The 16,603-nt window shown below is 41.8% G+C and overlaps 1 protein-coding gene across 5 annotated transcripts in view; it reads left to right on the forward strand.

Moving 5' to 3' along the window:
- LOC127570353 (catenin delta-2-like) overlaps positions 1-16,603 on the forward strand; it is a 909,541-nt gene that overhangs the window by 860,445 nt on the left and 32,493 nt on the right. For all 5 annotated transcript variants that reach the window (XM_052015821.1, XM_052015822.1, XM_052015825.1 and 2 more), the window contains 3 exons: positions 7,849-7,999; positions 11,308-11,530; positions 14,730-14,814. In XM_052015821.1, the coding sequence (XP_051871781.1) occupies positions 7,849-7,999; positions 11,308-11,530; positions 14,730-14,814 (459 nt within the window). The remainder of the gene's footprint in view (positions 1-7,848; positions 8,000-11,307; positions 11,531-14,729; positions 14,815-16,603) is intronic.

The raw sequence follows: 16,603 nt of genomic DNA on the forward strand, positions 1-16,603 counted from the left end.
CAGTTGTGAAGTGGTTAGAAACATAGAATAGAAACATAGAAAAACTACAGCACAATTCAGGCCCTTCGGCCCACAAAGCTGTGCCGAACATGTCCCTACCCTAGAAATTACTAGGCTTACCCATAGCCCTCTATTTTACTCAGCTCCATGTACCTATCTAACAGTCTCTTGAAAGACCCTATCGTATCCGCCTCCACCACCGTTTCCGGCAGCCCATTCCATGCACTCACCACTCTCTGAGTAAAAAACTTACTCCCGACATCTCCTCTATATCTACTCCCCAGCACCTTAGACCTATGTCCTCTTGTGGCCACCATTTCAGTCCTGGGGAAAAGCCTCTGACTATCTACCCGATCAATACCTCTCATCATCTTATACACCTCTATCAGGTCCCCCCTCATCCTCCATCTCTCCAAGGAGAAAAGGCCAAGTTCCCTCAGCCTGCTTTCATAAGGCATGCTCCGCATTCCAGGCAGCATCCTTGTAAATCTCCTCTGCACCCTCTCTATGGCTTCCACATCTTTCCTGTAGTGAGGCGACCAGAACTGAGCACATTACTCCAAGTGGGGTCTGACCAGGGACCTATATAGCTGCACTGAGGTAAGACTCACCAGTCTATAATTCCCTGGGCTATCCCTACTCCCCTTCTTGAATAAGGGAACAACATCCGCAACCCTCCAATCTTCCGGAACCTCTCCTGTCTCCATCAACGACGCAAAGATCATCGTCAGAGGCTCCGCAATCTCCTCCCTCGCCTCCCACAGCAACCTGGGGTATACCTCATCTGGTCACGGCAACTTATCTAACTTGATGCTTTCCAAAAGTTCCAGCACCTCCTCTTTTCTAATATCTACATGCTCAAGCTTTTCAGGCCGCTGCAAGTCCCCACTACAATCCCCCAGATCTTTTTCCATAGTGAGTACTGATGTAAAGTATTCATTAAGTATTTCTGCTATTTCTTCCAGATCGATACACACTTTCCCACTGCTGCACTTGATAGGCCCTATCCTTTCGTGTCTTATCCTCTTACTCTTCACATACTTGTAGAACGCCTTGGGGTTTTCCTTAATCCTGCCTGCCAAGGCCTTCTCATGCCCCCTTCTGGCTCTCCTAATTTCTTTCTTTAAGTTCCTTCCTTTTAGCCTTGTACTCTTCCAGATCTCTAACATTACCTAGCTCTCCGTACCTTTTGTATGCTTTCTTTTTCTTTTGACTAGCTTTATTATAGCCTTCGTACACCACGGTTCCTGTATCCTCTCGTGACTCCCCGTCTCATCGGAACATGCCTATGCAGAAATCCACACAAATATCCCCTGAATATTTACCACATATCTTCCATATTTTTCCCAGAGAACATCTGTTCCCAATTTAATCTTCCAATTTCTTGCCTGAGAGCCTCATAATTCCCTTTACTCCAAGTAAACACCTTTCTAGTCTGTCTGTTCCTATCTCTCTCCAGTGCTAACGTAAAGGAGATAGAATTATGATCTCTATCACCAAAATGTTCACCCACTGAGAGACCTGACACCTGACCAGGTCCATTTCCCAACATCAAATCAAGCACAGCCTCTCCTCTTGTAGGTCTATCTACATACTGTGTCAAGAACCCTTCCTGAACACACCTAACAAACTCCACCCCATCTCAACCCCTCACTGTCTGGAGATGCCAGTCAATGTTTGGGAAATTAAAATTCCCCATTACAACAACTCTGTTATTCTCACACCTTTCTAGGATCTGCTTCCCTATCTGCTCCTCAATAACCCTGTCACTATTGGGCGGCCTATAAAAAACACCCAGTAAAGTTATTGACCCCTTCCTGTTCCTAACCTCCACCCACAGAGGCTCCGTAGACAATCCCTCCACAACGTCCACCTTTTCTGCAGTTGTGACACTATCTGTGATCAACAGTGCCACTCCCCCCACCTCTTTTGCCTCCCTCCCTGTCCTTCCTGAAACATCTAAAACCCGGCACTTGAATCAACCATTCCAGCCCCGGAGCCATCCAAGTCTTTGTAATGGCCACCACATCATAGCTCCAAGTATCAATCCAAACTCTAAGCTCATCTGCCTTGTTCACAATACTCCTTGCATTAAAATAGACACATCTCAAGCCTGTCTGAACACTTCCTTTCTCTATCACCTGCTTATGGTACTTACTCCTAGCTTCCTCTATTTGAGAGCCAAACACGTCTTCCCCAGCCTCTCCAGTATGGATCCCACCCCCCAACAATTCCAGTTTAAACTCTTCCCAGTAACTTGAGCAAATCTCCCCACCAGTATGTTGGTCCCCCTGGGATTCAAGTGCAACCTGTCCTCTTTGAACAGGTCATACCTGCCCCAAAAGAGGCCCCAGTGATCCAGAAAACTGAATCCCTGCTCCTTACTCCAATCCCTCAACCACGCATTTAACCTCCTCCTCATCCTGTTCCTATACCCACTGTCGCTTAGCATATGCAGTAATCCAGAAATTACTACCTTTGAGGTCATGCTTCTCAGCTTCCTTCCTAATTCTCTATAGTCTCTTTTCAGGACCTCATTCCTTTCCCTACCTATGTCGTTGGTACCAATATGTACCATGACCTCTGGCTGTTCTCCCTCCCCCTTCAGGATATCTTGGACGCGATCAGAAACATCCCGGACCCTGGCACCTGGGAGGCAAACTACCTTCCGAGTTTCTTTCCTGCATCCACAGAATCGCTTGTCTGCCCACCTAACTATAGAGTCCCCTATCACTAGTGCCCTCCTCTTTCCTTCCCTACCCATCTGAGCCACAGGGCCGGGCTCTGTGCCAGAGACACCGCCACTGTTGCTTCCCCCAGGTAGGCTGTCTCTCCCAACAGTACTCAAGCAGGAGTACTTATTGTCAAGGGGTACAGCCACAGGGGTACTCTCTGGTACCTGACTCTTCCCCTTCCCCTTCCGCTTCCCCTTCCCCCTCCTGACTGTGACCCAATTGCCTGATTCCAATGGTCCTTGTGTGACCACCTGCCTATAACTCCTCTCAATCACCTCCTCACTCTCCCTGACCAGACGAAGGTCATCGAGCTGCATCTCCAGTTCCCTAAGACGGTCCCTCAGGAGCTGCAGCTCGACACACCGGGCGCAGACGTAGCCTTCCCGGAGGCAGGGAGACTACGGGAACTCCCACATCTGACACCGAGTACAGGAAACCGCACTCATACTCCTTCCTTTACTCAAGTCACCTACCTTTCCTTGCCCCCTTACACCGAAGCCCCTTGAGCCAAAGCCCAGAACACTCCGCTACCTCTCACTCCACTGCCTGCTCCGACGCTGCCCGCTGTATAGGCTGTTTGCTTTTTAAACTGCCCACGCTGCGCCTACGCAGTCCAGCCCCCACTCCTCCCGATTAAAACTGGTTAATGAGACCATAGTGGGAACCATGGACTCAAGTGCAGATGAGGCAGGAAATGGTTGATGGGGTGGACAGGTGGTTAGTTTGTGAGGTGGTCCATTCCTTGCACTGCTTCCACAAAGCTTCTGTGTTGCCCCTGTGCATGGGTTAGAGGTTCTCAAAACCATCCTGAATGCTCCTTCTTCACTTTGAGTGGCCATGGGTCAGTGCAGATGTTGCATTTCTTCAGAGAGACTGAGTACATACTTGAATCATTTCCTCCATCTGCCTGATAATAAAAGATAGGGTATGCTTCATCAAGATGGTCTCAGGTCTTCAAACTACGTGGCCTGCCCAATGTAGCTGAATGAGTGTGACTTGGTGTCAGTACTGGAGTTATTGGTCTGGCAGAGGACAGTGATACAAATTAATACATCTTAAAACACCTATCACACAGATAGGAACAAAGAGAAGGAATGGATCATTTAGCCAATAGAGCCTGTTCCTCTGTGGTTGATGGCCTAACTCAATATATATGCCTTTTCCCCTGTCCTTTAGTACTAATGGTTAACAAAAAAATTATTATTCTATGGTTTAAACTTAACAATTGGCCCAGTTTCAATTATCATTCGTGAAAGAAAGTTCCAAATGTCTACCACATAATGCATGTAGAAGGGTTTATGAACTTCACTCCTGAAAGGCTTGGCTCCAGTTTTTAGACAATACTCTAGGCTCCCCTACCAGCAAAAAGTTTCTCTCCAGCTACGCCATCAGCTCCCCTTAAAGCCTTGAAAACTTGGATCAAATCACCTTTTAACCATCTAAATTCCAAGGAGAATAACTGTAGTTTTTATAATCTCTCTTTATACATTAATCCTCCAGATTTCAGGTATCACTAAATAAATTTACCCTGCACTCCTTACAATGCCATCATACCTCCTTAAGTTGTGACACCCAAAGCTCCTCACAATGCTCTAAGTGTGGCTCAACCAAGGCTTTATACAGTTCAGGCATAACTTCTCCCTTACATTCAAGTCATCTAAAAGTATGTGCCTTTTTGATTTTTTTGTACCTGTGCATGGCATTTATATGTTCTATATACATGGAACCATGACCCTCTCCCAACCCACTCTCCACTTACTGGCCCAAATCTCTGTTCCTTCAGAAGTAATGTGAACCTCTATTGCCTTTGTGATTAATCAGGAACCTGGAAAGCAGATTTCTCTCCAGCACCCAAACTGATTCTGGCCAGGGCTCTAACACTTTACAGATGGTTATCCACAGAGCTTTGGGGATTAACGCTCTCGAGACATAAATCCAACAACATCCTGTCTTTCAACGTGGAACACAATTTTGCCAGCTGTCCACAGTTACATGCAAGACTGTAGCAGGTTGTTACTGTGTAATCAATGGCCATTCAAGAATGAGACAGCTTGGCCTCTCCCTTTCATCAGGAAGTATTTTCGAATTACATCCTGCCTTTGCGTTTACATTTAATCCATTCTTGTGAAATAGCATCACTAACAAAGCTAGCATTTATGGTCCATTCCTAGCTACTCTGTAGAAAGTGGTAGTGAGCTGCCTCAAATAGTTGCAGTCTGTTGTGAAGGTATTCCTATGATATTGTTTGATGGAAAATTCCAGGATCTTGACCCAGCAGTGATGAAGAAATTGAAAGGTAAAAAACAGCAGATATTGGAAATCTGAATTAAAAATGAAAAATGTTGGAAGTACTCAACATATCAGTGAGCTTCCGTGGAAAGAGTAACAGAGTTAACAGTTTAAAGCTCATTGACCTGAAAAGTTAACTCTGTTTCTCTCTTCGTTTGTGAAGAAATGATGATTAGGTATCCAAGAATGGATGATATTCTCCTGCAATTATTGCTCCTTGCAATTCCTGATGGTCAGAGACTGGTATGAGTTGCTAAAGTTGCCTCAGCACTTTTCTGCAAGGCATCCTTTGGGTGGTACACACAGCAACCACACTTTGGTAGCAAAGGTGCACATGGGTGTTTGGTCCATTTAATAGGCTTCATGTTGATGGCCTGACATGTTGTAGATGTTTAGTTACAATGCATGAAAGGTGGCTTCTGCTAAATTAGTGAAGATCAAGGGGGACAAAAATGAAAACTGCCTTACCACTGAACTCAATGAATTGCTGTGCTATGTCTCTTGTTTTTTAATTAGATTTTATTGGTTTGTGTGACCTTAATAAACTCAAGTCTTTCTCGGCAAACTGAATTACTATTTCAAAATGTACTTTAAGGTTCATTGATCTATTATGCAGACGTTCATCCTATTATTTTTACATAATATTATAAATTCCTAATGGAATTTGTCAATTTAAATTTGTCACACTACAGTTGTATTCTCTCAGTTACAGTCCCTGGAGTGTAGCAGTTAGCATAATGTTATTACAGTGCCAGCGATCCGGGTTCAATTCCGGCCGCTGTCTGTAAGGAGTTTGTACATTCTCCTTTTGTCTGTGTGGGTTTCCTCCAGGTGCTCCGGTTTCCTCCCATGTTCCAAAGACATGCAAGTTAGGAAGTTGTGGGCATGCTATGTTGGCGCCAGAAGCGTGGCAACACTTGCGGGCTGCCCCAAAACACTCTATGCAAAAGATGCATTTCACTGTGTGTTTCGATGTACATGTGACTAATAAAGAAATCTTATTAAATGTGTTGTACTGTAGCTGCAACCTCCTTCACAGTGGAGTAGCGCCTCCATTGGAGGGATGTTGCAGTTACATTACAGCACATTTACAAAGGCAATTTCCAACATAACACAGAGACTTAGCATGGGTGTGTTAAAATAGTGTATGGCTTTAAAATATTGACTCGGTTATACCTCTGCAACGTGGTTCAATTGTTCTCCCAACCCTAACTCAGTCTTGACTTACAATGTGCACTGCTGTGAGGGAACAATAAATATTCATTAAATTATAATCTTAATCTTAGTCACAACCTAATTTTGCCAAATGCTCAAAACCACATGGGCTTGATAGCAGTAAACCCAGAGAGACAAGGATTTTCAAAGCTGCCAGACTTTTGCAGAGGCCTGCAAAGGTAGGCAATACTCATTCTGACATCACTTTTGCAAAATTGTTCAAATTGCATGAATGGCACATTAATGCAAGTCTTCTGAGGGGGGTTGAAGCCTGCTCTGGCATTATTTAATGGGAGCCCATCTTTACTTGGGCCACAACAGGAGAGCTTTTAGATGCCCTCATTCTTGAAGATCCATTCATTTTCAATGCCCTTCCTTGGTAACTCCTCCCACCTGTCACCCATGTCCTGCCCCCTCTTGCTGCTGTTGTCCTTAGGCCCAGTAATCCTTTACCTGATTCTGTTCTGTGCTGATGTACAGCGATTTGCATTGTGGCAGGATCACTTCACAGTTTTAGTTCAATGTTGACCACAGCATATGATGTGTTTTACTCGGGACTGGAACTTATTGCCACTCAGGACAGCTGGATCTCTTTAATATTACTTACATTATTTTCTTTTCTTTTATCCCATTGTCCCTTCCTGGATATTTCATCTTGTTCCCATTTGAAGGACTTTTCTCTAAGTGAATTTAATCTAGCTTCAGCCTGCCCAATACCCGGTTATGTTGAAATCCTCCAATTGATTATCCTGTTCAGCTTTGGAGAAGGCTGCTTTCATTATCTTTGTATTATCTTTAAATTTAGCCATTATATCTGTGACTCATAGCTGGAAGTCACTTTCAAAGACATTATTCATAAGATATTAAAATATTTAGTCCTTTCTGATCTGGGTGGCATTAACACTAGGTCATCCTCCTTAAACTTCCTACTGTCAACCACTCTCAGTTATAGACATATTGTGTCTAAATCTTTTTTTAATGACACATTGGTGGTATTTTGATGGAGTGAATCGGCTGCCCTACATGTTGTCCATTGTTCATTCAATTGTAAATGAGATCTTTGTTGACACAGCAAGTTACCTTGCCTTTATGATATCTTCTTACCTGTTTTTACTTCACCAAATTACATTGAATTTACTACATTGAAACAAGTTCCACACAACCTTCCACAGTTTTCTTCTCTTTTTTCACATATCTTTCTTTTCCTGTCCTCCTCAATTTAGCTTCCACTTGATTGAATCTCTGCAATTCACCTCACTTCCCTTTTGGAAGCTTTACCACATTCTTACCATACCATAATTAAAGGTTTTTTTCCTAATTTGTTTCCTGAATCGTTTTGGACTTCTGTACAAACAGAAATCTCTTCTCTGCATCTACCCCATCAAACCCTTCCCCTTTTTAAATCTGTTTATCATGGTTTAAACCATAGTCTGTTCAAACGTTGGTCCAGTGTGAATCACAGCAACTATCTTTTATTGGCAGGTTAGAATGGCTGGTTTATGTCAGTAGAAATACTTGGCTGGGAAGATCTCCATCTTTTCTTTGTCAGTGAATATTGCCCATTCTCTAATTCTGTCTGCTTCCAACATGTTGCTGTTTCTGTTCACAGTGGTCTATTTACATCCGTGCTGCGGTGCGCAAGGAGAAAGGTTTGCCCATTCTTGTGGAGCTGCTGCGCATAGACAATGACCGGGTGGTTTGTGCTGTCGCCACCGCATTACGGAATATGGCCTTGGACGTCAGAAACAAGGAACTCATCGGTAGGTGGAAGGAGGAATGCAATTATATTGTGCCCTTCAATTCTAAAGTGTATCTGAAATGTTTCACAATGAATGAATTAATGAATTACTTTTGAAATTATTCTTCTATACACAAACTATTCTGCTTCCTGCTCAGTCCCACCCGCAGCAAATAATGTAAAAGTCAGTTAATCAGTTTTGGTGATTTTGATTTGAATTATTAACTAATGAATCCAGAAGGATTAGTGGAAGGGATTGGGAATGAACATGGTATTCACAACTACAAAACATCTCAACTGCAGCCATTGCAGTGATTTTCAAGTCTGTTCCTGGTGTAGTGTAGAAAACCTGGCAGCCAATTTGCACTGTGCAAAATGTCCCTTAAAGAGAAATGAAACAATGATAAGATTGTGTTTTTGTGATATGAGTTGAGGGATAAATGTTGTCCATTTCAGAAATAATGCCATGGCATTTTTACAGCCACCTGAGAAGGCAGATTTTGCCATGGTTTAATTTCTCCTCAGAACGTTGGCACCTCCAACAGTCTAGGAATCCCTTGGCACTGCTCTGAAATTTCAATCTGGATTATATGTTCAAGAATCAATTGGAACTTGAAGCTACAGACCTCTGAATCAGGGATAAAAGTGCTTCTTCTCAGCCATGGATTGTAAGCACTACTTTCATTAGAGTTTCCTCTATGTTCTGAAACTATTTATTTTCCCTCAAGGGTCAAACCCATTTGTCACTACTTCTTCAATAGAAATTTTAATACGCTTTGCTGGCTGTTGAATGACATTTCATTTCCAGTTAACAAAAATAGAGATGGTTATTGACAAAAATTGTCACAGATGATTACTCATTTCTGATTAAATTCCTCACCTGCCCTTTCTTGACTCAACAACTTAATTTCTTAGTTTGTCCTCCATTTTCAAATTTCACAGTCTTGCTCAGGAAAATTAACAGGTGACTGTTTTGAAGTAAATGGTTAAAATTGCTTAAAATCGCTTGGTAACTACAGCACAAAAGTAGACCCTTTGTGTCCAATAGGCTGGTAGTGCACACAAGTCTCTTCCCACTCTAGTTCATCTCACTCTCTCAGCATGTCCTTCTATTCCTTCCTCCCATTCTACTGCCTGTGAAGGGTATCTCTGTTTTCTGTCTCAGTTTATCCCAGAAGGAGGAACTTCAGTGTTCTTACAATTATCTGATTAAAATAGTTTGCCCTGAAATCTCTCTTGAATTATTAGTGGCTAACATATCTTTACTCATTCATGTGTGAAGCCAACATTTACTCTCCATCTCTCTTGCCCCTGAACTGAGAAGGCAGTTCAGGGATGGCCACATTAATGGGTCTAGAACCACTGTGAGGCCAGACTAGGGAAGGATCTTAGTGAACCTTTTAATGATGTTACAGTGGTGACCATTCCTAGCTTTTTACGTTAAATCCCCTTTTTATTAATTACTGGAATTTAAATATCCCAGCTGCTGCCACAGTGGGATTTGAATTCCTCTACGTGATTGACTCTGGCTCTTAGACCTTGTACCCTTCTGTTTTTGATCTTTCAATCCTCTCCTACAAATTCAAACACATTCTCAATCTCTACACTTTCTAATGCCTGCAGAATTTTGAAGACCTGTAATAGACCACTCCCAATTTTCTCAAGAGAAGCCTCACAACCTGTTCAGCCTTTGTTGATCAGTAATATCTCTCTATTCTCGTATCAGCCTTGTTTCTCTTTGCATATTCTCTGATACATCTGTATTCTTTTTGTAACGTCAGAGCTCATGTTATAAGGAGGTTGTCTGAGACGGGGTTAAGGCTGCTTTATAGAGTAATAGAATCGTAGATTCATACACATGGAAACAGTCCCCTCTCCGCCCTCTGTGTCGACCATCAAACATCTGTTTACATAAATCCTCACATGCCTCTGCATTGTGTTGTTACTCTGCATGCCTTGGTTCTAGATGTGGTTGTTTAAATTGTGAAAGCTTTAAAGAGGGGAAAATTGAAATGTAAATGATAAATTCTTAACCTCCAGTGAACCTCAACATTACAAAAAGCATTAGCTTATATCTGAGGCATTGGGAACACAAACAGGGTGTAGTTTATCAAAGAACTCTGCAGACTGTCTCTGGAAGTTTCCACAAACCATTGCTGCATCCCAAAGAGCAGGTAGTTACATGACACTGTCCTTAAAAGTGTGAGAGCTTTCACATAGCAATCACTGTTCACAACCAATATTACATAAACTGCACAATTGAAACAATTTTTGTCTGCCTTTAATTACTGTATTTTCAGCATTAGTGAAGGAAGATAAACACGAGTGAGAAAGAATGGAAGGACCTGTTGAGAGAGTGAGATGGCATAGAGTGGAGAGGTCTAGTGTGGAGTTTAAGCCAGCACAGACTGTTTGGGTACTTGCCAGGGAGAGCTCTTCAACTTTGTGTTAATAGATTTCCAGGTGTCTCTATAGATTGTGTGTTTGTGGAGGCCATTTGCAGAGTCAGGTTCACTTCAACAAGCTCAAGAATTCCCAATCGTTCAGGTTTGCCCTGGAGTCTCAAAGCATTGTGATGGTTAATCTTTCATTCTGCAGACAGCCTGGGAGAAAGATCATTGAGACCAAAATCTCTTCGATTGTTGTTTTTTTTACATTTTCTTTGAATGTGTTTTGGTTTTTGAAAAGTTGTAAGTGAGATTGGAAGGTTGTGTGACTGACAGACAAACAACAACCAATTGGATACTTAATATCTGCTGTACTTCACAATCAGTGTGGGAAGGTGGTGTGCTTCGAGGGTGGGCAACCTGGGTAACCCAAGTGAGGACAAGGAGGCTGCGGCAATGGAGGAAGGAGAAATGTAAGGAAACCTGCAGAAAAAGGTTCAACACGAGTTGACAAGCCGGTAACAAAATCTGATGCCTATGTTAAGGTTATACTAAGGAGGTAATAATGTTCTTAAAATCGTGGCAAATACCAGAATTCTAGAATTTTCGGCTAGTTGTCATTATCTTGCAATACTATAGTTGAGTTTAACTCCAATTATTGTACTTATTAGTGACAACCTTATATGTATAACTCTGGTTTTGCTTTTCAGTATAAATGAAATCCGCACTATCAAAACCCTTCATGAATGAAAGGACCTCTTTCTGATTAACCATTAGGCATTTCCAACTTGTTCAGTCTTTCAGTTTTTCCTGATAACCTTGCAGTTCTGGTGTCACCCTTTTTGAAAAATTACCTTTCTCAGTGCTTCTACATTCTTTTATAATAATATGGAGACGAGGTGTGTACAGTCCTAATCATGCTCCTCTTTCCTGCCGCACCAAGGGAAATATGCCATGCGAGATCTTGTTCACCGTCTTCCTGGAGGCAGCAGCAACACCGGTACTGGGACCAGCACCATTAGCAAAACCATATCCGATGAGACAATTACTGCCATTTGCTGTGCTTTGCATGAAGTCATTACCAAAAACATGGAAAATGCCAAGGCCTTGCGAGACTCTGGAGGAATCGAGAAGCTTATTGGCATTGCCAAGAGTAAAGGAGACAAGTAGGTAACAAGTCTTGATGTGCAATGGCCATGATTCTCACTCACAGCAGACTATGATGACATTGCCTGTGAGATATGAACCATGCCAAAGTAAATGGTCAGGAATCATAGCAATTAATACAAGTTGTCAGAATGTTTTGCCAACTCTGGGTGCATTCCTGGAAGTTTCATTACATAATCTCCCAATTCCAACATTCCACTCCTACAATCCAGAAAGGAAATAAATTCTTTGCTAAGCATTTAGATAAACCTTGTCAATCTTTCATCCCCATCACCTATATTTTTTGAATAAATGGAAGATAATTAACAATATTGTTTAGTTCATTCGTCCTTGTTTTTCCAATTGCTTACAGCCACGTTTTGGAGATTAATCATTGGTCCTGGAGGTTGGTGACTCTCTTAAAGGAAACATGCTTAACGGTTAGACTCTAAAATGAATAACCTTGAAGGACATTTTACATCACTCAGAAAAGTTTAACCAGGCACTTCCTATCATGAGTCAACCACGTGACTCCAATGTGATTTTCACATCAGATATGCACAAGCGATCACTCCCCGTGCAAGATTCCTTCTTGAGTATTATGGGGAAAATTGGAGCTTGTGGTCTTGGGACTACACATGGTTGGGCATTCCTAAGACAACTTGGTCTCACTTACTAACCAGAGAGGCATACTCATCTAAATCCTGCCCCCTCATTAAATGTATCACCCAACAACCCTGCCACTATCTCAGGAGCACCCCTCCAAGTTCCCAATCTGAGTCTTGAACCCTTCCTCCAACACTGGCCCAGCCCCCTCCTCAGCATACAAGGACAGGTTGGCACAAAAAAAATGTAAATGCTGGAAATTTGAAATCAAAACAGAACATGCTGGAAGTACTCAGCAGCTCAAGCAGCATTAGTGGTGAGGGAAACAGAGTCAACATTTCAGGTTGAGGACCATCATTGAGTACTAGAGTATCTCCAAATGATCACCAGTAAATCCCTCTCATGGCCCCCACCCAGCACCCACCCACTGGCCTTTGCTTATCACAATAGAATTTCGATGTGGTAAAACAAAGACCAAAACAGTTATTGTCTCACTGCATCTACATCATTCTAGTGCACTCTATATGGTGCACCAGAATTTCTCAGCACAATTTAAATGGGAAATACATAGTGAAAATAGCAATTAAACTCCAGATTTCCCCAAAAAATGAAGGAAAGTATTTAAAAGTGTGGTGGTAACATAAATTTGGATGGTGCTGTAAAACAGGCAACATTAGTTCTCAGACCTTTTATACACTTCCTGATTCTCATTCCAATTTGAAATTCTGCGTAGAAATAAAAATTAGGTGAGATGATTCCACCCCGCCCCCCGCTCCCCTCTTCAATGTGTTTTTCTTTATCCTTCACTAGCCTCTTAACCCTTACCTTATATATACTATCTTTGACACCCTGGATGTTACACTCTCTCGCCAGCTCTGCAATATTCATCGTAATACTGCTTCCCTTCCTCTTTTATTTCCTTCCCTATCTTCACTGAACCCCTTAAATCCAGGGACATTTATTACCTGATCCTGCTTTTCCTTACATCTGTACTTCAAAATCTTTTAATCTTCTCAAACACTCAATTTTACACCACATGATACTGAACAGTTCCATCAGGTTCAAGCAAGCAATCTTGTAAAACGATAATGAATCCATTTGATTGGACCTTGTCTTGTCTGAAGCTTTTATTTTGATGCTGCCTTATTTTAGATCTGACAGTAGCAATTCGATTTCAGAATATTTAATACTGATTCACTTTAAATCACTGATGAAAAAAAACACTTCCTAGTTGTGACTTCAGTTTAAAAGCTGCAATGTCTTGAGGATGCCATTTCTGCTCTGGTTTATTACTGCATGGATTTTATTTTATAAAAAAAGGCTTCAGCTGCTGTTTTCAAATCTTGAACATTCTACAAACCCTGTGTTTCCTAGGACAAATTATCCACATCTAACACTTGGGTTCTAATCTGCTGGTTTATTCCTCATTATTTTGCTGAATTGTCTTATAATCTGAAGTTTCACATAAGGGAGATGAAGTTTCCTTATTAATATGTGCACATGACCTCTTCTTGGGGGAATTTTCACTCTGTGTGCTCAGTAGCCCATTTTACATCTCTCAAATTTTATTCCCATTCACTGCAATGGGAAGAGGTGCAAATTGGGTTTACATCTCACCATAACTTGTTTTACATGTTCCTAGAGAATCAAAATGCATCCCTTTGTCTACTGTAGTGTTTTGGACCCTGCTGATAACAAATGGATATTTAGACAATTTTCTAAGCTTGCACAGTGAAAGTGGCTGACATGTGAAATCCAACTCTCCCTCCCCCATTCCCCCATACAATAAGCTCTTCCACCCCCTACTCCCTCATACAATAAGCTCTCCTACCCCCCCACTCTTCTATACAATAAGCTATTATGCCAATTCACCACCTCCCCATTCCCCCATACAAAATGGCACCAAGTGATGTTCCCCTCACTGTCCCTGACTTGTACAGTTTCCCCTCACTGTCTCTGACTTCTAAATGTTTCCTTTCATAAAACAAACAGCCTTCTGACTGAGAAGTAGGAGCTATCACTAACACAAGCTGATACCTGGGAGCTAATTGCATTGGGCGGGATTTAAAATGAAGCACATCTTTGGTGCCAGGTTTCCATTTAGTCTGCTCTGTCCCTCTCTGGTCCAAAATCCAGGGTGGGCCTCCGCACCTTTCCTCTGACCCTTGTGCTCAATGACTATAATGACTGTGAGAACCTCAAATTCTCAAGAAAGACCAGTCAACCCCGCATTGGTATTCTTCCCAATCAAATACAAATTCATCCTCGCCTATCATAATGGAGAAGAGTGATTCAGTGCTTTTGTTTCTTGTCACAGTGAGTACACATGTATATGTTCTGGTTCTGACTACTGAGCAAAATCAATCATACACTACATTAACCTTTAGAAACCATTTGTTCAGACTTGTTTATTTCACCCTTAATTTGAAGCAAAAAGCTTGTGAGACAACAAATGTAAAGATGACAAATTCACACCAATTGCTCTGTCAGCTTCACTCTATTTTCATTTCTCTCAACAACTGTTCGCATTTTTTTCCCCTCAACATTTTCAGTCATACCAATCCTCACTGCCAATTGTTATGTAGTATCTAAACTGTGGTGTTTTACACACAGACACTCGCCCAAGGTGATGAAGGCAGCGTCTCAGGTCCTGAACAGCATGTGGCAATATCGCGATCTGAGGAGTCTTTACAAGAAGGTAAGGAAGTTTCCATTTCTTCATGCTGGCTCCTATCATGTTGTGACCATTTATGCCATATGCAGACATCTCAGCTTGAGTGAAGCAAGCACACATTTGAGGCAGTACTAAACCAGGATGCTTGTTGACATTGAAACAATTTTGTGACTTCAGGAAAATGTTGAATGGACCAATGGATCTTGGTTAAAAAAAATGCTCTTTTTTTTACGGCTCCTATTAACACCTCAGAGCATCTTAAAGCACTTTATACCCAATGGCTTCTTACACCCCATTAATTTTCCTGCATGTTTACCAGGCTTTTCACCTCACTCGGGAGATTACATGTTTCCATGTGACTGGGGTGTCTGTAACACGATGAACAAATGCATGGAGCAGGCAAAGTGGGGAGTGCTGGGGCTTTACCTTTACATCATTTCCAAGTTTTATACCATGTAGTCATTGTTATAATATGGGGCACTCAACTTGAAGAAGGATGAGATGTTAAATTTTCGGGAGAAGAGTGAGGAGTGGAAAGATACAGGTCTTCCACAGCTTATGAATATCCAACTTATGTACAGCCCGTACATGTGATCAAGCATTGGTAGACCAGTGGGATGGATTTGCCAGCTGCTGCAGGCATCTTCTGCCATGTGGGAACTTGGTTCACAGCCACATTTCCGACTTGCAAACTGTCCAGGTTATAACCAGGTGACAGAAATGGAACCCTGCCATAACCTGGGGAGGACATACCCAAATTGTAGCAAAGTAGAGGAGCAGAGAGATTGAAATGTACAAATCTATAAAATTTGAATCACTGTGGCACCAAAACCAAAAAATTGTTGGAAATAAAACAACAACACAAGTAATCTTAGGTTTTAGAAACAAGATTATGCTGTACAAATTAAATGAAAGTTAAGCCAAAAAGAGTCATTCAGGATAGCATTGGAATGTTCTGTCCAGTTTTGTGTGTCTTCCTTCAAGCAAGATGTCAAGGCCATTGAGAGAATTCAGAAGAGGATCATCATATCAGAGAAGTTGTCTAAATTTCTATAAAACTTCAGTTAAAGCGTACTCAGGTTTAATTCCTGCCTCCCTTTTACAAAAGATGATAAAGAAGGAGCAATTAAAAAATGTGATGGGCTTCATGGTGGAAACATTCTGTGATACATAATAGGTTCATGTGATACAATGACTGGGATAAGTGACTAAGTTTTAGCTCTCTGATATGTGGGAGCAGGGGAGCTGTGTCTATCTGCAAAGAGAAGATCTAAAATTTTCAATGCACCTTTGTTGGAACAGTTTTAGTTCAGCCATAGTGTTATTATATTTTTACTAGGTTTCACAGATAATGTGGTTGATCAAGTGTGAAGACAATGCGTGAAACTCGATGTTGACTTCATTACTTAATGACAAATTCTAAGCAGAGCATTCAAGAGATGCTGGAGTTGTCAGCAGAGCAGAGAAAAAAAGCAAAGAGGATAGCAAGCATGACAATAAGTAGCCCCAAGATTCATTGCTGCCTCACTCTTTGTTATATAGGCTGCTGTAAATGTCCACTGGTTATCATCCTTCCTCGTGAAGCCTGCAACTATTCCTAAAGGCTTTGGTGAAGGTAGCAGCAGAAGTCAGCAGCGGGAGTGTGGTCCCTGTTTCAGGATTGATTGCTACGTACTGTTCAATGACCTCATCACTTTAGGAAAGATGAGCATGGTGGCATATCCACTCACATCCTGATATGCTTGTTGCTTCAACCCCCTTGTCTGCCCTCTTTATTCTACCACAATGCATCACTCATCTCACCAATTTGCTT

The sequence above is a fragment of the Pristis pectinata genome, chromosome 5 (assembly GCF_009764475.1).
Source record: "Pristis pectinata isolate sPriPec2 chromosome 5, sPriPec2.1.pri, whole genome shotgun sequence".
Lineage (NCBI taxonomy): Eukaryota > Metazoa > Chordata > Chondrichthyes > Rhinopristiformes > Pristidae > Pristis > Pristis pectinata.